This window comes from Nyctibius grandis, chromosome W (assembly GCF_013368605.1).
Source record: "Nyctibius grandis isolate bNycGra1 chromosome W, bNycGra1.pri, whole genome shotgun sequence".
NCBI classification, from domain to species: domain Eukaryota; kingdom Metazoa; phylum Chordata; class Aves; order Nyctibiiformes; family Nyctibiidae; genus Nyctibius; species Nyctibius grandis.
This window is the reverse complement of record NC_090694.1, coordinates 24342339-24368568: the sequence shown is the minus strand read 5'-3', so window position 1 is coordinate 24368568 and position 26230 is coordinate 24342339. Positions and strand designations below refer to the sequence as shown.

At 45.3% G+C, this 26230-nt stretch overlaps 1 protein-coding gene and 1 long non-coding RNA gene across 4 annotated transcripts in view; one reads left to right on the top strand and one right to left on the bottom strand.

Annotated features, from left to right (window-relative positions):
• The first annotated feature begins 1785 nt into the window (after nucleotides 1–1785).
• Nucleotides 1786–12857, top strand: LOC137675778 (uncharacterized). Its single transcript, XR_011049999.1, has 2 exons — nucleotides 1786–1872; nucleotides 11195–12857. It is a non-coding gene; the product is annotated as an uncharacterized lncRNA (long non-coding RNA).
• The window catches only part of LOC137675777 (nuclear cap-binding protein subunit 1-like), a 99386-nt gene continuing 80683 nt past the window's right edge, over nucleotides 7528–26230 (bottom strand). For all 3 annotated transcript variants that reach the window (XM_068421994.1, XM_068421996.1, XM_068421995.1), the window contains 3 exons: nucleotides 11245–11385; nucleotides 10755–10868; nucleotides 7528–9831 (listed from right to left, as the gene is read on the bottom strand). In XM_068421994.1, coding sequence (XP_068278095.1) covers nucleotides 9718–9831; nucleotides 10755–10868; nucleotides 11245–11385 — 369 coding nt within the window. In that variant the 3' untranslated portion in view covers nucleotides 7528–9717. The remainder of the gene's footprint in view (nucleotides 9832–10754; nucleotides 10869–11244; nucleotides 11386–26230) is intronic.

Below are 26230 nucleotides of genomic sequence, written 5' to 3'. Positions count from 1 at the left end.
AACAATCCAAGGTGAGACCTTTTGAGCTCTCCGGGACGGCAGCGGGCTGCTTGATCCAGTATCTCCCCCTGAGCTGGGTCGCCTCTCAGGGTAGATTTCACGAATATTGAAAGATCGTCCATCAATGATTTCAGGACTCAAAGGCCTGATTTCGCAAGGTTCACTGACTGTCCATTGATGAATGCCAGCACATAAAAGTGAGTAATTCATGAAACTCACAAAAAGGGAAATTTTAATCATAGGTTAATCTCTGTGTGTGAGTGCAATTTGATTCAGAACTGTTTGTCTGTCTGTCCATACGTGTGATTTGATTTAACCTCCATCTGTGTGTGCAACCCTGTTGTCAGTTTCAGGTGTCCCTTGCCATTCTCAAATCTTTAACTAAGTCGCTATTTTGATTGTAACAAATTCCATTGAATTGCTCTGTTAAATTGGCTGATTAAGTGCTGTTAAGAATTATACAACCTAATCTTATGATCTATCTCAAAAATATTAATAAATCCTAAATTGCTGCTAAACCAAAAAGTTGTGTAACAAAATCTTATTTGTGACAGGAGAAAGACCCCCACACTTCCCCCAGTATGGGATCCTTCTTTGATACAATATTATACCTCCAGGGCAGAATGTCACAGTTAATTGTGGGCTTGTAAACAATATAATGGGGAACACCCTTTGTTACGACTTGGTCACAACTAGTTCGTGGATTCCTTGGAGTAAATTAAGGTGAAACCGACACCAAATAACTGGTATGCGACTAAGAACAATTTATTAGTACAGGGAAAGCGGCATGGCCATAAGTGCCTTAGGTTTCTTAAACAACAGAGAAAAGAGAGACAGGGAAAAAGAGAAAGAAGATAGAGGATATGAGAGAGAAAGAGATACCACCACCCTTGGATCCTGCGACGTAAATTGCTTGTAGTGTCAGTCGGTCCTCCAGTGGCAGTGTCCCAAGCGGGAAGTCCTAAATACTTTAGTTCATTTGCATGCGAGATAAGAGGGATAATCCACTCACTTCTCGTGCTAATTGGGATGCCTGTGCATTTGTAGTCTTAGATTGTTCCCAAAATGAGTCGGTGGTCCCCCAAGGGGTGTCTGGTGGTTGTGATCCCCCATAGTCGTTGTGATTGCTGTATGACCCCACTTCTGTGCAAGTGTGGTTGATGCCTTTTTGTTGCAAAGAGGAGGTTGGTCCCAAGGAAAAGATACTGTTCTGCCTCCGCAGCACTTATCTCTTCCTCTGGCCAGAGTTGTAAAACAAGTCGTTTAAGACATAACAAAGGTCACATACTCTGTCCGTCACACCCCCCTGTGACTTAAACACTTGCTTTTTATGTCCTTTAGGTCTCCTGGGCTGGTTTGTAGTTCCAGGTCCTCGTCGATGGTGGTGATCTTTACACAGCGGATAGAGAGAGAGGAGATAGAAGACAGTAATCGAGTGATCATGCATTGCACAATAGCCATGCCTATCATTATCAATACAACCCCAATCAACAACCATTTTCCCCACCCCGTGAATCCCAGAGATTTCAATATGGATGTGATTGTGGCAGATGCACCTGCCCTGACAAAGACCTGACAAGGACCTGGCAAAAGCCCGCGAAAAACTGCACCACAGCTCTTGTCACCCCCCACTTGGTGGCAGACAACACCTATGCACTTCGGTCGAACGGCTCGGGATCCTCAGCCAATGGGGGTCTACGTGACCATATTTGACCGCAGATCAGATTCGATGAGGGTATAAACGGAGCCCCGCCGGGGGCCATTTGGAGTCAGTCCTCCTCAGAGCAGCGGGCCTGCAGTCAGGGACTCTCCCCTTAGGTTGGGACGCAGCCTAAGGAAACTCCTCGAGGTTGAGAGCCCTCCCTTTATTAGGTGAGTGATTGATTGTGCATTTTGGATTATCGGCCGCAAAAAACTTACGAATTCTTAAGTCAGTCGTGTAGTATTAATTCCCAACCGATATTCTGAACCTGTGGATTGTTAATGTCTGCTGGAGTCTCAAGCAGTTTTGGTTAGAGTAAAACTTAGTTGGATCTTGTTATCATTTTGTAAAATAAATCATGGTTTTAGTTTGTTATTCAGTTTGGCTTGGTTTTGTGATGTTCCACGACAGTGATCCAGGACCCAGGGGCCAGTCCATCAAACCAGTCTTTCAGTTGCATTGATTGGAATAATTCAGCCGTTTGGTCCGCAATCTCCTTCATCTTTGCACAAGCTTCGTCTATAGAGGTAGAGGTGTTGTGGATCATAACACAACATTCTTACACAGTCCTTGATCTTGCCCCCCCCCCCACATTCTGACAAAACCTTCTAAAAGTCCCACGCCAGATTAAAATCGCTTTCTCCACCATCCACATAACTGATTAACGAGATTAACAAGATACATGAGATCCTTCCCCAAAACACCTTGTGTGATAACGATAAATGCATATTATTAAGATAAATAAACAAATGATTACACAAGTGATTAATAGGCCTAATATCAGCATTCGTGATAGACCTTCTTCAGGAAGTGCTTCACCTTTTATCATGGGATCTGGAAGAAAAGAGAAAAAGAAACTTGGTCTACTGTGGACCAGGTGTTAAAATGAGGGCTTAGGGGTTTTGAGGATCAAAGGGTGAGGAGAAAGGCCTCCCAAAACAATGATCACAATGATAGCAAATGCATATTATACAGATGGACCAGATAACAGAATACTAAGCGGATGCTGATCAAGCTATTAATACACTTAAAATTAGCATCCGCTCAGTAATCTGCCATCCAGTCCTTTTCCTCTGGGTAGTTCCTGAAAGAGAAAAGAGAACAGGACTCAGTCCAATACAGAACCGATTGTTAAAAAGAAGGAACAATCCACTGAGTACTGATCTTGTGCTCTTTGCTATGGGCATCGGTGGCCACCCATGCATACATGTTTAATGGCCCAATTCTGAACCGATCAAACAGGTTGGTTTCACAGGTTGGTTTCGGTTCAGGAGGGGCTGAAGGGGCCGGGCCACCGGGTCCCTTAGGGGGATTACCTTTTGGGGGTGGCCCCGGTCCCTTAACCCTATCCCAGTTACGTATTAAACTCTCCAAATTGCTGGTAGGTAACCCATCCATTACTTCTCTAGGAATTCCTTTAGAGATCCCCTCTGCCCACAGGCCCTATCTCTTGTTGTCGGAGGGACGGGCTATGGAGGGAGGGTGACTGTTTCGCGTTGGTGCTGTACCTTTTCACCAGTCTTCTCCCACCCTCCTGATATCCACTTTTGACTTAACGCTGCTTTGGGGAGTAATTCCCATCCTTCTCCCATAAGTCATTAATTCCTGAGCGACATCCCCCCAGGTCATTTCTGGCTCACCGCCCCTCCTACGGGGTCTTGGACTCAACCTATCCTGTAACTGTCCTGCGTATAACTTCAAGACATCAGGCAGTCCCCTGATTAAAGGATAGAACCTATCAGGGTCTGCTGCATATTGCATGGGAGAGGGTTGTTGCAGCACTAGCATGCGATCATGCATCAGCTGGAGGCAAGCAGTCTTTTGGATGCTGTTGGGGTCCGCGCGAGGAAGGAACTACAGCACACCAATATGATGCTCTAATAGTTCACTTTATTTTGGTTAACACACTCTTTTATAACCTACATACTCTCTTATGTAACGGTTACACACTAAGCTATTAGCTACAAGTATTGTACACAATCTGGCTGTGTGCCACTTCTACTGTTCTAATTGGATACTTACTATAAACTTAAGCAAGCCACATCCTTATGCTTTCTTGCTAACTCATGCTGTTACATAACAGTGTACTGGTATGTTCTCTCTATAACTTTCCCATGGTCCAGGCCCCTACAGGATGCTTTCCAAAATATGGCTCTGCTGTAGGTGTTCTGATGGAAAAGGAGTCCTCCCCTTTCCATCGGGTCCAATCCTCCAGCCCAGTAGACCACTCTTTGAGTTAGGGACCACGGTTCTCTTTTATCATTTGTAGTTAAAAAGACTCCTGGCCCCCAATATCCTCTCGCCTCCTCCTCACTCAGCAAGATACGGTCTCCCCCCATGAGGGACACCCTCCAGACATACTCAGTTTCTGTTTCTTGGGGTCCCCAGGAATATTTTTCCTGAATTTTTGACAAATCTGTAGGGGAGTAGGGGATCGTACGAGTGGTGACTTGTTGGGCTCCCCTCTGCCCGTCATCTATCGTCTCAGTTTTAATCAAGGGGCGCAATCATACTTCCCCATTTTTTGGGTAAAGCCTCCCCCTTAGTTCATCCAGCTTCTTGGAGGGATACAGAGGACGTTTTTCTCGTAGGTTTTCAATTTGAGTTAGTTGTGTAAATCCTGACTCCCTCACAGGGGATGTTTCCCAATCTTTACGTTCTAACTCCTCACGGAGAAATTTTTCTCGTTCAATGGATTCCGCTAATGTGGTGTGAAGCCGGTGTTCGGCAGCCAATTGCTCTCGTTCACTTTCTAGCTGTTCCTGTATGGCTTTAACCAGGTCTTGTAAAGATTTTATTGTTTCACTCTCTGCTGATTTGTTTGCCTTTCCTTCTGGGCAGCCATTAGAGTGGCACCCAAAACACCACAGACCAGCGCTTTCCCTTTTCCAGGCTTGAATTTTTTCCTTCATCAAGACCGTAATCTGGTCCACTATAATCTGGGGATCACACCAATTATTATGTGCCCAGGTCATACCAGGAGGGGAAGGGCAAGCGTTGTAGCTCCCCAATTTCTCTAGGAGAGGGCTACAATCCACATTAGACTCACCCAGGGGAGTCCTATTTTTTTAATCCATCATTATCCCTCTGAGGGTTAATGTCTTCCTCCCCAGCAGACTCCCTTCTGAAGAGAACTCGCTCTTATTTGAGTTTGGCCATCACCAGTTACTTTACTTTTAGCAAGGGATCCTGTCCGTGACGCCAATTTATGTTACGACCTGGTCGCAACACATACCTTGTCTGTAACACCCTTATATCAGTTAATGGACCAACCCATCAGCAGATCAACAATCAGCGTGTCATGTGCCTACATCAACCCTTTCTGTAGTTTGACTCTTGTACTTTCTCACTTGTTGCCATTGTGTGCCTTTGGGCTAAGGCTCCAATCACTCTTTTTTAAGTTTAATGTTATTCCCCTGTCCCCGAGTTCCTCTCCTACTTCTCTTCCCAAACTCACCACAACCACCCCCTCATCCCTCCAACTGTCCTTCCCAATTCACCCTTGGCTTCATCCCCATTCATTACCAAAGTAGATCCCTATGCGATTTAGAAAAAATCATATGCAACAACTACTTTTGGATTGTAACTGGTCCTTAAAATGGGTAGAGTTAACACTGTTAACCAGTGTATCCAGGCTGAACCTGCAGTGTGCCCCTTTCTCATCTACTGCTTATGAGGGATGGCTAGCCTGACTCCACAGGTGTACCCTACTTCAGCCAAACTTCTGCCTGTGTAGAGACCTTACAGGCTATCTGGGGACAGGCATGGGAGTGCTGAACAGTATTGATGCAGGAGTCCTGACCAATAAGCTAGATGCAATGACTACCTCACTGTGAAACCTTCACATTCCCTTACAATCATCACTACTAGAGTTGGAATGGGACAGTGGTTGACCGCAAACACTTTCCCTTTATGGGGATGTCTAAATCATGGTGACTATGTTATTATTAAATCACACAGAATCACAGAATCACAGAATGTTAGGGATTGTAAGGGACCTCGAAAGATCATCTAGTCCAATCCCCCTGCTGGAGCAGGCTTACCTAGATCATGTCACACAGAAACGCGTCCAGGCGGGTTTTGAATGTCTCCAGAGAAGGAGACTCCACAACCTCTCTGGGCAGCCTGTTCCCAAGGGAATGTTTCCTTGGCTTTGAACTGCCTTTAAGCCCAGCTATAGGTCCAAGCTGCAGTAGCTGGAATCTTAAGAGAAGGTGGCAGTGGAATTCTACCTGCTGAAATTTGTAAGGCTGTTTAGGATAATGCCATTGACACTGAATAACACCTACAAGCCTGTTGGCATTTGGTAAACTTTACTTATGATGCAAATACAGACTTAGCTATTGCCTACATATCAACTATACGAGATGTTACTATTGAATTAATCTATCCCCTCATATCTGAGTTTACACCAAGCCTAATCTGTGATCTATCCCATAGATCGTTGACAATGGGCCCAGCAGAGAAGGAAAAGATGGCGATCAGTAGACATTGAAGCTTGCATCCCTGAGCTAGGTCTGGGGTTTGTGTGTGAAGGAAATTCCTTTAGAACCTTGCAGGTTCTCCTTGCAGGAGAGCAGTACTGTCAAGCCACAGACACCACAGACACACAGATAACTTGTCATATAGCCACTAACACGAACATGGTCAAGCACATCCGCATATACTTTCAGTGCTTACAACCAAGACCAACACCAGCAAAACACTTACTGATAAAAACACTCTACAAGAGAGGCTTCAACAGCCATTATGATGACAGGTCTTTATTATGATTATTTTTAAAGGCACTGTAATTTGGTTTTAAATTATGTGATAGGGATTCAAGAAAGATGTTGAGGTGTTAGAGCGAGTCCAGAGGAGGGCGACCAAGCTGGTGAAGGGTCTGGAGGGTATGCCCTATGAGGAACGGCTGAGGGAGCTGGGGTTGTTTAGCCTGGAGAAGAGGAGGCTCAGAGGTGACCTTATTGCAGTCTACAACTACCTGAAGGGAGGTTGTAGTGGAGTGGGAGTCGGCCTCTTCTCCCAGGCAACTAGCGATAGGACAAGAGGACACAGCCTCAAGCTTTGCCAGGGGAGGTTCAGGTTGGACATTAGGAAGAATTTCTTTTCAGAAGGGGTCATTAGACATTGGAATGGGCTGCCCAGGGAGGTGGTGGAGTCACCATCTCTGGATGTGTTTAAGAAAAGACTGGACATGGCACTTAGTGCCATGGTCTAGTTGACATGGTGGTGTCAGGGCAACGGTTGGACTTGATGATCCCAGAGGTCTCTTCCAACCTGGTTGATTCTGTGATTCTGTGATTCTGTGATTATGCTGTCCATGCTCGGTTATTTGCTGCTATATTCCCAGCAGGGGCATTTGTCTACTTGATGAAAGGCTTGGAGGAGAAGTTACACATCTGTAAGTTTCATTGCTTTCTCAGTTTTAGAGAAATCAACTTTAAATTCAATGACATCCCCTCCATTAATGAAATAGAGAGAATCCCTTATTGGTCAGTCCTACTGGAAATCAAAGGCTATGATCCCAATTCACACATCCACTGTACACTCTATACTGTATGCTTCTAAAGAAAAATAGGGTATTTGACTGTCACAGGTGAATTACTAAGAGAAGTCATCGTTGTGGGGTTAACTAACAGGGTTTTATTAATGATCAAACGATGATCAAATGATAATTAATCGATGATTGAATGAAAATTAAATGGTAATCAAATGGTGATTAAGCAATAATTGAATGGTAATTAAACAGTGATTTGAAAATTATTTGACAATTATTTAAATGATGATTTAAACAATAATTTAGACAGTGATTAGACAGCTGTCAAACACTACTACTTACTACGCTTCTAATAATTAAGCTATAGCTGGATATATAAATGTCACTAGCATACAATATACCTTTAAGCCTAATGTAAAATGTCACTTACCTCATTATACATATCAGATGCCAGGTAAGGGATCTCTCAACCTCGAGGAGTAACCTTGAGAGGCGTCCCTGCTCAAGGGGAGATCATCGCCATGCAGTCTGCTGCCATACAGGAGAGCTCAATGGGCTCGAGGGTGCTACAGATATTTATAGTGTAAAGTGATTGACTTGTAGTCAACCCCCCCTTTGGTGTATGTGCAGGAGTGCAGCTGTAGCAGTTGTAGTTTTGTCTAATCCCAGCTCGGGCTGGTACTGTTAGCTCCTGATAAGATGTGGCCTAGATTCCTTAGTTCCTGAGAAGATATGGCCTAGCACAGTTCTTACGGTTTGCACAGTAGGGCTGATTTCAGTCAGGCCTACTTGCCGGTGATGCCTGAACCAAAGTACTGTTCACTCAGAGTGGGGGCATCCATGATATTGACTGTGCATGACTGGCAAACACCTCGTATAAAACAAATTTACAAATACATTAAGGTTGACTCTAGAAGAGGGGAGGAAATAGTCAAATCACACAGAACAGGTAAAGAAAAAAGTAGCAGATTCAAGATTCTGAAGATGTGCCTAATCGCTACAGACTACACAAAAGCTTTACATCTATGCTGAAACAACTAATTTTTGCCTTCTGCACTTGAGTATCAGGCCAACTGATTAACATAGGAATGAAAGTGATTATGCATTACTTGGTACTTATTGGGGGGGAAAAAACAAACACTATAGAACAAAATCCTTCAAAGCTCACCATTTTCTAGTTCAAGTATTGAATAGCACTGAGTATGAATGCTTATCTGACAGACTGTAAACAGCTTGTAAATACACCAGAATTACTGCAGAGAACTGAGCACCTAAGATAATGCCTCCCCCCTGCCTTTCTTATTGCTTGCCCTGATACCAACCACCTTAGTGCTTATGTAAGTAATGTTATTTGCATAACTCAAATTTATCAAACAAAAGATAAGGCTACTACATTTCCAGGTTGTACATGTCCCCGATTTAAGTTTCTTGCAAAGTCCCATCTAATTCAGCTCTAAAATGTTATTTGAAAGTGTGGGAGCCAGACACTGCCTTCACATTCTAGAGATTAAAAAGCAAGCAGATTCGACTGACATGGAGCAGTTGTTACTGAATCACAGGAGATGGGCACTTGGTTTATCCACAATCAACATCAAAAAAGGTTTTAGCATCATTGCTGACCCATAGGTCCAATACAGTGCAAGCTCAGCTGCCCAAGGAGTTACAAGCTAAAACAACAGGATAAACACCCTCCATAATGTGTGTGCACGGTGTCTAAAGTTTATGTACTTTGCAATACTGAAGTGGAAACTCTGCCCCATTCAGGACAGATTGCCTCTTATTGGTCTTAGTTATTTATCAGCTGGGACCAGTGTTGGGGCTATTCATGTTTTTTTCAGACACAGTAGGAAAAGAATCAGTCTTCAAAAATTGTTCATGAAATTTCTCTACTGGCTGTTTGCAGATACTGTAATAATACACCAGTCAATACATTGAGAAAACATATTTCAACTGTTTGTCAACCATGTTCTTTCAAACTGTGATAATCTAGTCAGTTTAATAGACAAACCCACATGCTCTAGACTATTTTGAAAGCTCAGTGTTTCACATGCCCAGAGTTAAGTCATTTTTCTTGTGCCATACTACCAAGATCTTATCAAACTGCTCACTGAAGAGGTGCATTTCTGCCACATCCACAAATCCTGTTTCACATTTCTGCAATTTATTTACTTTAACAAACAGTCAGAGGTAAGCAATTCTGTAATTTTTTGACCTATTTGTTATTGTCATATGAATGACAGAGGGAAGAAGCAAAAATACTATCATGAAGTAAAGATTCAAACCAAATTAAAGGACAAATTAAAAGAGTACATACATTATTCCACACCAATCCTCTATCAGTCATAGCTAATAAGACTTATGATGCTAAACCAGTTACTATTAGAGTACTGTATTGCTTTACATAGGAACACATGAAAGCTGTTCTGAATTAGAGAGTTTCCTCTTTCCCTATGGCGAGCTTCTCTCATTAAAGAAAAATGGTTTTAAGTCTTGCAGATAAAACAACACATGAAAATCCTCAGGCCTGCAGAGCACAAAATTGCTGAAATACAGCCAGTATGTGATGGTCCAGTTCAGCTGTAAACAGGAGGTTCTCCAGGGTCACCATGTACTGCTGAATTATCTGGTGATGCTGCAGATAAAAAGATAAACCTTTGTTGTTTTCATTCATCTCCATACACAAGAACAGGCAGAAGAGTCAAGACATATTGTATCACAGATCAAATGTTTTCACCAGAACTAACAAGCACATCTAATTTACACAACACATTAATCACTGTCGACTGCAAGAATGGAGCATACATTGAAATCCTGTTTTGAGAAGTACTGGGTTCCCTGTAGCTATTCAGTTCTAATCCTGATTCTGAATAGTGTGTAGAGGCAACTGCACAGATATGCTAGGACTCGGGACATTTGCTTTAGCATTAAGTCATTTTTATGATCAGGGTAGAGACTAACCCATAGAGGGAATTATGCCATTAATCCCATGCAGTTTCCCATCTTCTAACACAATTTATGTTCATGTAAACACAAATAATTTTCTATTATTCTGGCTGTTGCTTTCATGCAGTTACTTGACTGGCTTTTTACATCTGTTGTCAGATTTAATAGAGCCAAGAGTTCCAAACTATATTTTTAAATACCTATTCATTATAATCAGATACATAAATTTAAAACATTTTCATCCACTTGTTAGGCACTTATTTTGGTATACTTGTTTGCTCAAGACTCTACCCTTACTATAACATAGTAAGAAAAACTCAGCTACATTTACAGCCACATCTCAATATTGTTTTGCACTATATTCACAGTGCAAGAGACAAATCAAGGAGCTCACCCTCCAGTCATTTAGCAAGTCTGTAGCAAAGATGGGGTCAAAACCAGAGACAGACACAGCCAAAACTCACACTAGTCCCTGAAAAAGACTGGTGACACCAGCTATGTCTGTTCTAATGGAGCTGGTAAAAATAAGTGACCAAGCATAGCTCTCAAATCATGTAAGCTTTTCTTTCCAGCAGCTGCCCAAAGCCTTCCAAACCAAGAAGTGAAACTTACCTGTAGGAAGATTTGCTGCAACCTCTCTATACAGCTTTTATACCAAGATGTAAATACATCAATCCCACCAGTTTCACAGCGCACTAAGTGTTCAGTTAACAACATAATGAAACGCTGTAGAAGAACACAAATAGAATGTTGGTTCAGCAAATCTTTTCAGATGAAAATAGGTTACTAGCCTCAGATAAGATAATCCATGGGACATTTGATAGACAGAAGCTTTGAACAGCAATGTCAGAATGAATATTTCACTTAGGAGACACTGAGTAACTATTTATATTCAAAATACCTTTTGTTTGTTTAGGAAATTGCATGCTATTAAAAGAACTCATTTTCTCAGGCTCTTGATGCTGAAGCAATTCTTGTTTAGGGGAGTTAGGCAGTCCTTTGATTCTTATCCAGAACAAGCCCATCTACCCCTTCCCATGTACTCACCCTAGGAAAATGATTAAGATACAAATGATGCTGCAAAGACATTACCCATCATTACCTGGAATATAACAAGGAAGAGATTCTTCTGTTCACTCTGGGCTGATTCTACTCTCTCCTGCAAGCGCTCTATTTGCTCTTCTAGAGGTCCATCTTCCCTATCACTACTTTGGTCATCATCATCATCGTCATCACTTTCTCGCTGTAAGTAAAAATGAAACACAACTAACTGGAGATGTGACTACCTGTGGATTCTGCTAGTATCCATTGGAATGATAAACAGGACTCTTGACTGACCAGACACAAAGTCTGCAGCACAACTGAAGCTTCTCTGTAGCCTATCAAGTGCTATATGTTGAGGGCTGCTTACTTTATAAATACAATTCAAGAAGGAAATTTGGAAGGAAGGAGAATGAGAAGCTTAAGCTGAATCAACTTGAGAATTGTCTCAGGATGGAAAAGGCCTGGAAACAAACAAACAAACAAAAAAAAACAAACAGAAGAACCACGGCAGGTTGTACTGGGTCTGGCTCAGGTGGAGTTAATTTTCCTCATAGCAGCCCATATGGTGCTGTGTTTTGGATTTGTGACTAAAATAGTGTTGAAAAGTGTATTTGAGAAGAGACCAGAGCTGCCCTGTGCTGGACACAGCTGGTGCCAGACAGCTCCAAAACAGACCCACCATTGGACAACACTGAGCCCATCAGAGAAGCTGGTGGCACCTCTGTAAAACATATTTAAGAAAGGGCAAAACGCCACACAGCAGAGAGAAAACAAGTGTGAGAAACAATCCTGCAGACACCAAGATCAGAGAAGAAGGAGGAGGAGGTGCTCCAGGCACTGGAGCAAAGATTCCCCTTCAGCCTGTGGAGAGATCATGGTGGAGCAGGTGGATATTCCCTGAAGGACTGCAGCCTATGGAGAGGACCCATGCTGGAGTAGAGGAAAAATGTGAGGAGGAAGTAGCAGCAGACAGGAACTGTTATGAACTGACCGCAAACCCCCATTCCCCATCCCTCCTGCTATGCTGAGGGGGAGGAGGTAGAGGAGTCAGGAATGAAGGAGTGAAGTTGAGCCTTGGATAAATGTTGGGGAGAAGGTGTTGTTTTAATTTTGTCTTTTTTTCTCACTACCCAAATCTATTTTAATTGGCAATAAATTTAATTTTCCCCAAGCTGAGTCTGTTTTGCCCATAATGGTAATTGGTAAGTGATCTCCCTGTCTTATCTTGACCCATGAGATTTTCCATCTCTTTTATCTTCCTGTCCTGTTGAGGAGGGGGAGCAAGAGAGTGGCTGGGTGGGCATCTGGCTGCCAGCCAAGATCAACCCACAACAACAACACACTAATGTTTTAACTATTGCTGAACAGTGCTTGCACAGCATCAAGGCCTTTTCTTTTTCCCACTTTGCCCCTCCAGTGACTAGGCTGGGGGTGGGCAAGAGGCTGGGAGGGGACACAGCTGGGACAGCTGACCCAAACTGATCAAAGAGATATTCCATGCCATATAACATCATGCTCAGCAATAAAAAAATGGATGTTTGGTCTTCCAAGGTAGACATTTCTCGGAGAGGGCCTGGGCATTGGTCTGCTGGTGGGAGGTGGTGGATGACTGCCTTTGTATCACTTGTTTTTTTCCTCTTTCCTTCACTTATTAAACTGTCTTTATCTCAACCCAGTCTTTCTTGCTTTTGCTCTTCCTATTCTCTCCCCCATCTCACAGCAGGGGAAAGTGAGCGAGCAGCTGTGTGGTGTTTGGCTGCTAGCTGGGGTCAACCCACCACATAGGTTTAAAGACTTGCAAGATCATTTTCTAGTGGAGCCACAAAAAGATGGTAGGCTGACTATCATCAGTAGACAAATAGCAGCTCAGTAACATATCTGTGGCAGACCTTTTTAAAAACTTGTCTAAACACTGTTCCAGGACTCAGATTTCATTCAAGAATCTCACTGATGTTACAGGACTGCCAAAACCAAATATCTTTTGTGCAAGAACCCAGATGGATCTGGTGGGTTAGCACAGCTAGAGGAAAGCGACTGGAGCCCAGGGTGTTCAAGTAGGAAGACTACATATGAAACCTAGTGGATGCTCTCCAATTAAAAAGGGCCAGAAAGGCAGCCAACCTCATAACAATAAAAATACCATGCTAGTTCCCCTTTAAAAAAAGAGTACATTATATCAGATCTGCTATCTAGTAATTGGATAAGGAAAAGTCCTACACAAGGAAAGTCCTATACAAGGCTCCAAGATGCATGGAGCCTTTGTTGCAGCTGTCTCCTGATGAGGGAGAGTCAAGCACCCTTTTAGCCAGTGCTCAGGAGTGGCCAATATAAGAGCCAGGCCTAGAAGACAGCTCCCAGAGGGCAGCTAACAGACACAGCCAACAGTTGCAGCAGTTTGTGCAGAAAGGTGCCTCAGATGAATTTGTACCAGCATAACAGTCTCGGGTGTGGTGATAACATGCCACAGGGCAGATTCCCCAGCAGTTGTTGGAACAGCTGCCCCTGCCAGGGCAGAGGCTTCGACACAGACAGAGCTTTGGATGGTAAAAGCACCTCTCCAAGTCCCAAGCTACAGGGAGTGCCTGGGGCCTCTCTCTGGCACCAGGAGAGAAGGCCTTCTGTTCTGCAGGAGGTGTGCTGTCTTGGAGCTGTGTTACCTACTGGAAGAGTTACGGTAAGAAATGAGCAGGCTGTGCAGCCTGTGTTCCTCAAACATTATTCCTTGAACCAATTAATCTCAGACTGTCTGATGATTTGTGGCTTGTGCCAATTTTTTGTATCCATTGTGTTAACAAGGGCCACGTTACCCATCTCCCAATATGTTGTCTGGATGTGTAAAAGCCTTACTGAAATGAATTAAAATAGACTTTCAAAATTATCTTCTTCCAAGCAATGATTTAGATCAGGAGGAGTGAAGCTCAGGTCAGGTGAGAAAACTTTGTGTCAGTACTGGTAAACGTTTGTGGTGCACATCTCAAAACAAGATTAAAAAAATTACTTCCTCTGCTATGTTCCTAAGCATGGTGCCAAACCTAACTGTAACTAGTGTCTGATGTGACTCTGAATTTCCTATTTGTTTGCAGTTGGAATCATACCAGGGAGACATCTACCCCCTGGCTACTGGAGTCCAGCCAGCACCAACAGCACAGGAGTAGCTAAATGGAATTAGCAAAGGCTGGCATGTGGAGAGCAGCCCGAACCTTTTTCAGTTGGCCAGTGTTTGTGTAAGGTGCTGTTAGTTCTCAGGTCCATTAACTTCCAGAGAAACGAGCAAGGAGGAAAATGAGATGCATAAAAATTATAGATATAAACCAAAATGGCTAAAATATTCCCCAGAGTAAATAAACTCCAGAAATATTTCCAGTCAAGTGCTTTAATATTTTTCCCCTCCAGATTTTTTAATGCATTGTTTAATACTGGTTTTTGAATGTCCTCTGTGAGTGCTAAACAGATGCCTACTTCCCTTTATAGGGTCTGTCCTGCTATGCTTGAGACAAGGCTCTGGAACTGTGAATTCCTTGCCACAATTTCTTGGGGAAGAGACATTCCAGAAAACCAGACACAAGCCAATACCATGACTGGAGAAGAAGGATGCCACTGGAGGAAATCCAGAAGTGAAGTAAGATCCAAGACAACAGAAAACAGATGAAAGTGGAGGAGGAAGTGCTGAAAGACAGGCAAACAAGCCTGTCAAATGGCTTTGAGTGCCCACCAGCAAAAAATGAAAGTGAGGTGTGAAAGCATGTGGGGTCAAGGGTTAGGGCTGTGGGGAGAAAATCAGAGGCAGCTGGCAAAAAAATACAATCTGTGAAGTGTCAGGAATGAAGAAGTATCAACTGAGGGTTTGTTTTGCAGAGACTGGGCAATTGCAAAGTTCAGAGTCCCCACAGCTATGAGGCCTGCACTTCCAGTGCACATGTTCAGGTTCCTGTCATGACCAAGTCCTGTCCAGCAAAGGCAGAGCAGTGTTATTACTTTTGTGATCAGAGGAAGATTAAGGAGTGAAATGACTTGCATGACATTACACAGGGAAACTGTGAAAGAATCAACTTTAATGGGAGCTCAGCTTTCTTGCACATCCCCTATGACCAGATGTCAGAGTCCAATATTCTCTGACCAGGTTCTTTTAGATATTCCATGTGTGGAGGGTGGAATGTTTGACATGAAATTTACTTATTTGAAGATAGTTGATGTTACAGAGGATTTCTAATTTAGCTGAGTGATACAAAATATACTGAAAACACAATACAAATGTGAGCTACACTTAGCAAAATATAGGAATTGCAATATATGGTTCAATCACAATACCAATCCGATCTCCTTTATCATAGATTCAAAGACTGGTTTGGGTTGGAAAGGACATTAAAGATTATCTAGTTCCAATCCCCCTGCCATGGGCAGGGACACCTTCCACTAGACCAGGTTCCTCAGAGCCCCATCCAACCTGGCCTTGAACACTGCCAGGGAGGGGGCATCCACAGCTTCTCTGGGCAACCTGTGCCAGTGTCTCACTACCCTCACAATAAAGAATTTCTTTCTGATATCTAATCTAAATCGCCCCTCTTTCAGTTTAAAACCGTTACCCCTCATCCTATCACTACATGCCCTTGTAAAAAGTCCCTCTCCCGCTTTCCTGTAGGCCCCCTTCAGGTACTGGAAGGCTGCTATAAGGTCTCCCTGGAGCCTTCTCTTCTCCAGGCTGAACAGCCCCAACTCTCTCAGCCTGTCTTCATAGGAGAGGTGCTCCAGCCCTCTGATCATCTTCATGGCCCTCCTCTGGACTCGTTCCAACAGCTTCATGTCCTTCTTATGTTGGAGGCCCCAGAGCTGGATGCAGTACTCCAGGTGGGATCTCATGAGAACAGAGTAGAGGGGCAGAATCACCTCCCTCGACCTGCTGGTCATGCTACTTTTGATGCAGCCCAGGATACAGTTGGCTTCCTGGGCTGCAAGTGCACATTGCCAGCTCATGTTGAGCTTCTTGTCAACCATCACCCCCAAGTCCTTCTCCTCAGGGCTTCTCTCAATCCATTCTATGCCCAGCCTGTATTTGTGCTTGGGATTGCCCAGACCCACATGCAGGACCTTGCACTTGGCCTTGTTGAACTTTATGCGGTTCACACGGGCCCAGCTCTCAAGCCTGTCAAGGTCCCTCTGGATGGCATCCCTTCCCTCCAGCATGTCGACCGCACCACACAGCTTGGTGTCGTCAGCAAACTTGCTGAGGGTGCACACAATCCCACTGTCCATGTCGACGACAAAGATGTTAAACAGCACTGGTCCCAGTACCAACCCCTGAGGAACGCCACTCATCTCTGGTCTCCACTTGGACATTGAGCCATTGACCGTAACTCTTTGAGTGCGACCATCCAGCCAATTCCTTATCCACTGAGTGGTCCATCCGTCAAGTCCATGTCTCTCCAATTTAGAGACAAGGATGTCATGCGGGACAGTGTCAAATGCTTTGCACAAGTCCAGGTAGATGACATCAGTCGCTCTTCCCTTATCCACCAATGCTGTAACCCCTTCGTAGAAGGCCACCAAATTTGTCAGGCACGATTTGCCCTTAGTGAAGCCATTCTGGCTGTCACCAATCACGTCTATGTTTTCCATGTGCCTTAGTATAGTTTCCAGGAGGATCTGCTCCATGATCTTGCCAGGCACAGAGGTGAGACTGACTGGCCTGTAGTTCCCCGGGTCTTCCTTTGTTCCCTTCTTGAAGATGGGGGTTCTGTTTCCCCTTTTTCAGTCAGTGGGAACTTCACCAGACTGCCACGACTTCTCAAAAATGATGGATAGTGGCTTAGCAACTTCATCTGCCATTTCCCTCAGGACCCGTGGATACACCTCATCAGGTCCCATGGACTTGTGCACCTTCAGGTTCCTTAGATGGTCTTTAACCTGATCTTCTCCTACAGTGGGCGGTTCTTCATCCTTCCAGTCCCTGCCTCTGCCTTCTGCGACTTGGGCAGTGTGGCTTGAGCACTTGCCAGTGAAGACTGAGGCAAAGAAGTCATTGAGTACCTCAGCCTTCTCCATATCCCGGGTAACCAGGTCTCCCGTTTCCTTCTGGAGAGGGCCCACATTTTCCCTAGTCTTCCTTTTATCACTGGCATACCTATAGAAGCATTTCTTGTTGCCCTTGATGTCCCTGGACAAATTTAATTCTATCAGGGCTTTAGCTTTCCTAACCTGATCCCTGGCTGCTCGGAGAATTTCCCTGTATTCCTCCCAGGCTGCCTGCCCTTGCTTCCACCCTCTGTAGGCTTCTGTTTTGTGCCTGAGTTTGTCCAGGTGCTCCTTGTTCATCCATGCAGGCCTCCTGGCATTTTTGCCTGCCTTCCTCTTTGTTGGGATGCATCACTCCTGAGCCTGGAGGAGGTGATCCTTGAATATTAACCAGGACATAATTGCTAATTTGCCCAATACAACCCAACAGTACCATTCCACATGCTTCACCTAAGGGCAACAAAAGACAGTTGTACCACCAAGGTTGGCTCCAGCAAGGCCTACTGATGTGCAAGAAACCCTTTGATGATCTTAGATAATGGAAAACGTTCACTAGGTTGTGGCAATCCTCTGCAACCACATGAAGATGTAAGCACCGGCTGGTGGCTCTCCTCAAAAAGTCCAGGGACAACTAGTCCCAGAAAGACCAATAAGATTCATGCAAGTGGGAAAGGTTGCTCAAGTTAATGCTGTGAAATGGCAGAGGGCACCAGCCCTCTAATCACAGAGTGGAAGGCTTAGACTCCAGTGGCCCAACAAGGAGGCGTGCATGCCAGGGACAGAAAGGGTTTTGCTGCAGCCTTATTCCAACAGAGTCTGACAAGGAATATGGAGAGCCCCGGGGTCCCATTTCCTAGTGCCAAGGTGACGGTGCCAGGAAAGTCAGGTACTAAAAAGGAGTGTAACACCTCAGGCAACAATGCATTTTACAGTGGCTCTTACTGATGAGACTGCTCAGTGACGAGCTCAGTGTCTCTGTCCTTGAAGCTGGAGAATAACACAGTGACAACAGTTTCAAGATGGTGCTGGACAAAGATGGTGCTGAAACCTCTGGCCAGCAGAAAGGCATGATCATACACAGTGCTTTGTCTTTGGCTTTGTCAGGTGCAAAGCATCAGAAAAGACTTTCTCAGTCCACCTGAACAACCAGGTGAGATTCTGCAGCAGCTGTTTGTGCCTGAGAGATCTCTGTTCTGTCAGCACAGCCTGGAGCAATTGAGGATTAAGACAGATGACTCCCAGAGGACCCTTTAGTCGATCTTCTTAAAAACAAAACAGCACTGGGGGGGAGATGGTTGAAGGAGTCATGAGTGGAGCTGAATGATCATAGAATAATGTAGGTTGGAAGGGATGTCTAGAGGTCTCTCTGGTCCAACATGCTGCTCAGAATCACACAGTATCACAGAATCACTGAGGTTGGAAGGAATCTCTTGAGATCATCTAGTCCACCACCACTACCCCTGCTCAAGCAGGGTCAATCAGAGAAGGTTGCTCAGGACATTGTCCAGTTGGGTTTTGAATATCTCCACTGATGGAGGCTCTTGCTCAAAGCAGGTCCAATCAGATCAGGTTGTTCAGGCCCTTGTCCAGTGAAATTTTCAGTATCTCCAAGGATAACTGTCCCTTACCCTCATGAACAGCTTCTTCCACTTGCTAATAATTAGAGTGTGTCTACACTGAAGTAAACTATGTGACTGCACCTTATGTATATGTACCCTAGCTAAACTGCTTACTGCCTAAAGCATAAACCCTGATCCACAGAATTTGCCATGTTTTTATATGTTTGTGTTAGCATTAACTTTTGTAACACTAGAGCCTTAATACATTTTCAGTAGAAATATACTCATTTCACTGATGGTCTGTTGTCCTGGTTTGTCCTAAACCAGGCCAATTTTCCTTTCAGTGATTTTTACTTTCAGCTAAGTCTCCTCTAAGTAACTGCACTTTCTGAAACTAACTGCATGTTTTGCAGACAGTGTCTGCTTCCAGGACTGGGCCCCTCAGTTCAAGAAGGACAGGGAACTGCTAGAGAGAGTCCAGCGCAGAGCCACGAAGATGATTAAGGGAGTGGAACATCTCCCTTATGAGGAGAGGCTGAGGGAGCTGGGTCTCTTTAGCTTGGAGAAGAGGAGACTGAGGGGTGACCTCATTAATGTTTATAAATATGTAAAGGGCAAGTGTCAAGAGGATGGAGCCAGGCTCTTCTCAGTGACATCCCTTGACAGGACAAGGGGCAATGGGTGCAAGCTGGAACACAGGAGGTTCCACTTAAATTTGAGGAAAAACTTCTTTACGGTGAGGGTGACTGAACACTGGAACAGGCTGCCCAGAGAGGTTGTGGAGTCTCCTTCTCTGGAGACATTCAAAACCCGCCTGGACGCGTTCCTGTGTGATATGGTCTAGGCAATCCTGCCCCGGCAGGGGGATTGGACTAGATGATCTTTCGAGGTCCCTTCCAATCCCTGACATTCTGTGATTCTGTGATTCTGTGATTCTGTGACTGATAACGCTCGAAGTTTATAGTTATCGCTGAGGCACCAGTAGGGATGTTATGCAGAAAGGCTCTTGCTGTACTTATTCTTAGAGAAACCAAGGTCACTGCTAAATTCCTCACTGCTTATGAGTGAAAGCCGCAGGGGGGTCGCACCTGCAGGGAGGAGCGGACAGGGCAGGTGACCCAAAATTGACCAACGAAGGTATTCCATCTCATACACATCATTCTCAGTATAAAGCGGGGGGATCACGAGGGTCTCGGCCTGCTTGAGCCTTCGGCCCTTTCTTCTCCCTTCTCGCCCTTCTGGTATGGCCGGTTTTCCTGCTGCCCCCAATCCCAATCCATGCATCCCTGAGTCCAGTCCCCATCTATCGCTGGGCCCAGCCTGGGCCTTCCCGGAGCCTGCCCTGCAGCGCCGGTGGGGACGTGACCGACGTCGGGGGAGCTCGATCTTGGTTTTGTATATATTTGTATATATTTGATTATTCCAATATTATTATTATACTCTTTTTCAGTATTATAGTTTATTAAAACTGTTTTAACTTTCCAACCCGGAAGTCTCTCTCCCTTTTCCCTTTCCTTTTCCCCTCTGGAGGGGGGGCAGAGTTAACAGAGAGCGTCTGCCACAGGTTTAATAGCCGGCCCAGCTTTAAACCGTGACATCTGTGCAGAATAAAGTATGACCCAGGTTCCTTGACCACTTCCATTGTAATGGTATGTAGAAAGAGAGTATCTGCTCCTTTAAGGGTATCTGGTCAAAGGAGCCATATGCAAGAACATACAGAGATATTTGAAAGTCCATGCAGTAATACATTCAGTAAGATTGTGGCTGGGTACTCTCCGTGAGGGGGAGCTATCCTTTATATGAGAGAACAGCTGGAATGGATGGAGCCCTGCCTGGGGATAGCTGATGAGCTACAGGCTGGGGGAAGAGTGGTTAGAAAGCGGCCCGGCGGAAAGAGACCTGGGGGTGCTGATCGACAGACGGCTAAACATGAGCCAGCAGTGTGCCCAGGTGGCCAAGAAGGCCAATGGCATCCTGGCCTCTATTAGGAATAGTGTAGCCAGCCGGTCTAGGGAAGTGATCGTCCCTCTGTACTCGGCACTGGTGAGGCCGCACCTTGAATACTGTGTCCTGTTCTGGGCCCTGCACTTCAAGAAAGATGTTGAGGTGTTGGAGCGAGTCCAGAGGAGGGCGACCAAGCTGGTGAAGGGTCTGGAGGGTATGACCTATGAGGAACGGCTGAGGGAGCTGGGGTTGTTTAGCCTGGAGAAGAGGAGGCTCAGAGGTGACCTTATTGCAGTCTACAACTACCTGAAGGGAGGTTGTAGTGGAGTGGGAGTTGGCCTCTTCTCCCGGGCAACTAGCGATAGGACAAGAGGGCACAGCCTCAAGCTTTGCCAGGAGAGGTTCAGGTTAGACATTAGGAAGAATTTCTTCTCAGAAAGGGTCATTAGACATTGGAATGGGCTGCCCAGGGAGGTGGTGGAGTCACCATCTCTGGATGTGTTTAAGAAAAGACTGGACATGGCACTTTTAGTGCCATGGTCTAGTTGACAGGGTGGTGTCAGGGCAACGGTTGGACTCGATGATCCCAGAGGTCTCTTCCAACCTGATTGATTGATTGATTGATTGACTGAGAGCTTATGGGTAAGGATTGACGATGGGTAAGGGTGGCATTGTAGTGGGTGTCTGCTATAGGCCGCCCGACCAGGAAGAACAAGTGGATGAGGCCCTCTACAGACAGATAGCAGTCTTGTGTTCGCAGGCCCTGGTCCTCACGAGGGACTTCAACCACCCCGATATCTGCTGGAGGGACAACACAGCAGGGTATAAGCAATCTAGGAGGTTCCTGGAGAGCATCGATGACAACATCCTCACCCCAGTGATACAGGAGCTGACGAGGAGAGGTGCTCTGCTGGAGGGGTCGTTGGGGATGCGAAGGTCAAAGGCAGCCTTGGCTGCAGTGACCATGAGATGGTGGAGTTCAGGATCACGAGAGGAGGGAGAAGGGTAAAAGGCAAGTTCATAACCCTGGACTTGAGGAGAGCTGACTCTGGCCTCTTCAGGGATCTGCTTAGAAGCATCCCATGAGATAAGGCCCTGGAGAGAAGAGGGTCCCAAGAAAGCTGGTTGATATTCAAGGATCACTTCCTCCAAGCTCAAGAGCGGTCCATCCCAATGAGCAGGAAGTCAGGCAAAAATGCCAGGAGGCCTGCGTGGATGAGCAAGGAGCTCCTGGCCAAACTCAAACACAAAAAGGAAGGTGGAAGCAGAGACAGGTAACCTGGGATGAATACAGAGACATTGTCTGAGAATACAGGGATGATGTTAGAAAAGCCAAAGCCCAACTGGAATTGCATCTGGCAAGGGATGTCAAAGACAACAAAAAGGGCTTCTATAAGTACCTAGGTGCCAAAAGGAAGACTGGGGAAAATGTGGGCTCATTGCTGAATGAGACAGAGGACCTGGTGACACAGGACATGGAAAAGGCTGAGGTACTGAATGCCGCCTTTGCCTCAGTCTTCACTAGCGAGACCAGCCTTCAGGAATCCTAGGCCCTGGAGACCGGGGGAAAGTCTAGAGCAAGGAAGACGTACCCTTGGTGGAAGAGGATCTGGTCAGGGAATACTTAAGCAAAAAGGATGTACATAAGTGCATGGGCCCTGATGGGATGCACTCACGAGCACTGAAGGAGCAGGCAGATGTCATTGCAAGGCCACTCTCAATAACCTTTGAAAGATCCTGGTGATTGGGAGAAGTGCCCGAAGACTGGAGGAAAGCAAATGTCACTCCTATCTTCAAGAAGGGCAAGAAGGAGGGCCCAGGGAAGTACAGGCCAGTCAGCCTCACCCTGGGAAGGTGATGGAGCAGCTAATCCTAGGAACAACTTCCAGGCACATGAAGGACAAGACAGTCATCAGGAGTAGTCAGCATGGATTCACCAAGGGGGAGTCATGCTTGACCAACCTGATAACCTTCTATGATGAAATGACTGGCCTGGTAGACAAGGGGAGAGCAGTGGATATTGTCTACCTTGACTTCAGGAAGGCCTTTAACACTGTCTCCTTGTCCTGGTTTGGCCTAAACCAGGCCGATTTTCCTTTCAGTGATTTTTACTTTCAGCTAAGTCTCCTCTAAGTAACTGCACTTTCTGAAACTAACTGCATGTTTTGCAGACAGTGTCTGCTTCCAGGACTGATAACGCTCGAAGTTTGTAGTTATCACTGAGGCACCGGTAGGGATGTTGTGCAGTAAGGCTCTTGCTGTACTTAGTCTTAGAGAAACCAAGGTCACTGCTGAATTCCTCACTGCTTACGAGTGAAGAGCTGAAGGGGGGTCACAGCTGCAGGGGGGAGCAGACAGGGCAGGTGACCCAAAATTGACCAACGAGGGTATTCCATCCCATACACGTCATTCTCGGTATAAAGCGGGGGGATCACGAGGGTCTCGCTTTTTCTGCTATGGCCGGTGTCCAAGGAGGACTCCGTCTGTTTTCCTGCTGCCCCCGATCCCGATCCGTGCATTCCTGAATCCAGCTCTCGACCGTCGCTAGGCCCAGCCTGGGCCTTCCCGGAGCCTGCCCTGCAGTGCCGGTGGTGACGTGGCTGACTTCAGGGGAGCTCAATCTTGGTTTTGTATATATATTTGTATATATTTGATTATTTCTATTATTATTATACTCTTTTTCATTATTATAGTTTATTAAAACTGTTTTAACTTTCCAACCCAGAAGTCTCTCTCCCTTCTCCCTTTCCCTTTCCCTTTGGGGGGAGGGGGGGGGATAACAGAGAGCATCTGCCACAGGTTTAATAGCCGGCCCAGCTTTAAACCGTGACACTCCTATAAGATCCTCATAGAGAAGCTGTTGAAGTATGGGCTGGATAAGCAGACAGTGAGGTGGACTGAAAACTGGCTGAACAGTCAGGCCCAGAGGACATGAAGTCTAGTTGGAGGCCAGTAACTAATGGTGTACCCCGGGGGTCAATACTGGGTCTGATCCTGTTCAACATCCTAATTAATGATCTGGATGATGGGTAGACAGACTGTACCCTCAGCAAGTTTGCTGATGACACAAAACTGGGAGGAGTGGCTGATACACCAGAGGGTTGTGCTGCCATCCAGAGGGACCTTGACAGGCTGGAGAAATGGGCCAACAGGAACCTCATGCAGTTCAACAAGGGGAAGGGCAAAGTCCTGCCCCTGGGGAGGAACAATCCCATGCACCAGTACGTGCTGGGAGCTGACCAGTTGGAAAGCAGCTTTGCAGAAAAGAACTTGGGGCTCCTGGTGAACACCAAGTTGAACATGAGCCAGCAATGTGCCTTTGCCACAAAGAAGGCTAATGGTATCCTGGGCTACCTTAGGCAAAGTATTGCCAGCAGGTCAAGGGAAGTGATCCTTCCCCTCTACTCAGCACTGGTGAGGCTACACCTGGAGTCCCGTGTCCAGTTCTGGGCTCCTCAGTACAAGAGAGACATGGACATAGAGGGAGTCCAGTGAAGGGCCACAAGAATGATTAAGGGACTGGAGCATCTCTCCTGAGGAAAGGCTGAAGCAGCTGGGACTGTTTAGCCTAGAGAAGAAAAGGCTTGGGGGAATCTCATCAATATATATAAATACCTGAAGGGAGAGTGCAAATAAGACGGAGCCAGGCTCTTTCCATTTGTGTCTAGTGATAGGACAAGAGGCAATGGGCAGAAACTGAAAAACAGGTGATGTTGTCTGAACATAAGGAAACACTTTTTTTACTGTGAAGGTGACTGAGCACTGCAATAGGTTGCCCAGAGAGGTTGTGGAGTCTCCCTCCTTGGATATATTAAAACACCATCTGGAAATGTTCCTGGGCAACCAGCTCTAGGTGGCCCTACTTGAGCAGTGGGACTGGACAAGATGACCTCCAGAGGTCCCTTCCAACCTCAATCATTATGTGATTAAATGATGTATAGCAAGAAAGGGGGAATCTGGTAGAGTAAGGCACATTCAATACATTCAGTTACAGATATCACTTCAGTTTTACAATGTTTTTCCTCTGCAATAATATCCATAAACTAACAGCTATAAACATCATTTTTTTGGTAAAAAGAGTATGTGCAACTTAAGACAAAAATAGGGCCATATGCTAACTCACCTACTGTATGCAAATCAAACTTGCAATTTCTATTTTTGAATGCAAACTAGTAACTTGAAAGATACTCTGACAACTCTGAATTACTGCAACATTTAAAGCAGAAGGACTTGAGAATTTGTAGTAATTGAGAATTTTGACATTTTATTCACCACAGGATCATACCTCCCCCCCAACCTAGAATAACTGCTCAAGGACCAGTGAATACTGTGTTAACTCCCCTAGGAGCAGGCAGGTAAGCCTTGGCCTCACCCCATAACGTGCCAGTCTACTTAGCACTGGGGCCATCAAAATTAGACATTTTACATCCTCAATGCAGAACTTCAGTCTGGTAAAGCATCTGCTTCCAGAGCTACTCATATTTTATCTATTTTACCATGGTGGGTTAACCTTGGCTGGCTGCCAGGGGCCCACCAAGCTGCTCTATCATTCCCCCTCCTCAGCGGGACAGGGGGAGAAAATAAGATAAAAAACTCATGGGTCGAGATAAAGACAGTTTAATAAAGAAAAGCAAAGGCCATGGGAGGAATCAAAGGAAACAAAAAAAAAAAAGAAAAAAATCTGTTCTCTACTGCCCATCAGCAGGCGATGTCCAGCCACTTCCTGGGAAGTAGGGCCTCAGTGCCCATAGCGGTTGCTTCGGAAGACAAATGCCTTAATAATGAATGCCCCCCAACCTTCTCCTCCTTTCTATTAGCTTTTATTGCTGAGCACAACGTCACAGAATCACAGAATCATAGAATTGTTTTCGTTGGAAAGGACCTTTAAGATCATTGAGTCCAACCATTAACCTAACACTACCAAGCCCAGTAGGTTGAATGATAGTAGCCTATCTAATTGTTCCTTATACAGAAGCTGTTCTATACCCTAGGTCACCACCATCACATTTTTTTAAAACTTTTCCAGTTCTGCTCTACTGCTATACTGTTGGGGGAGGGGAGAGTGGCGAGTATGACTAGAACTGCATACAAAATGGAAGATGTGGATGCACCATGAACCTAGAATCATAGAATCATTTCAGTTGGAAAGGACCTTTAAGATCATCGAGTCCAACCGTTAACCTAACACTGCCAAGTCCACCACTAAACAATATCCCTAAGCACCACATCTACTCATCTTTTAAATACCTCCAGGGATGGTGACTCCACCACTTCCCTGGGCAGCCTGTTCCAATGCTTGATAACCCTTTCAATGAAGAAATTTTTCCTGATATCCAATCTAAACCTCCCCTGGCGCAACTTGAGGCCATTTCCTCTCATCCTATCACTTGCTACTTGGGAAAAGAGACCGACACTCAGTTCGCTACAACCTCCTTTCAGGTAGTTGTAGAGAGCAATAAGGTCTCCCCCGAGTCTCCTTTTCTCCAGACTAAATAACCCCAGTTCCCTCAGCTGCTCCTCATCAGACTTGTT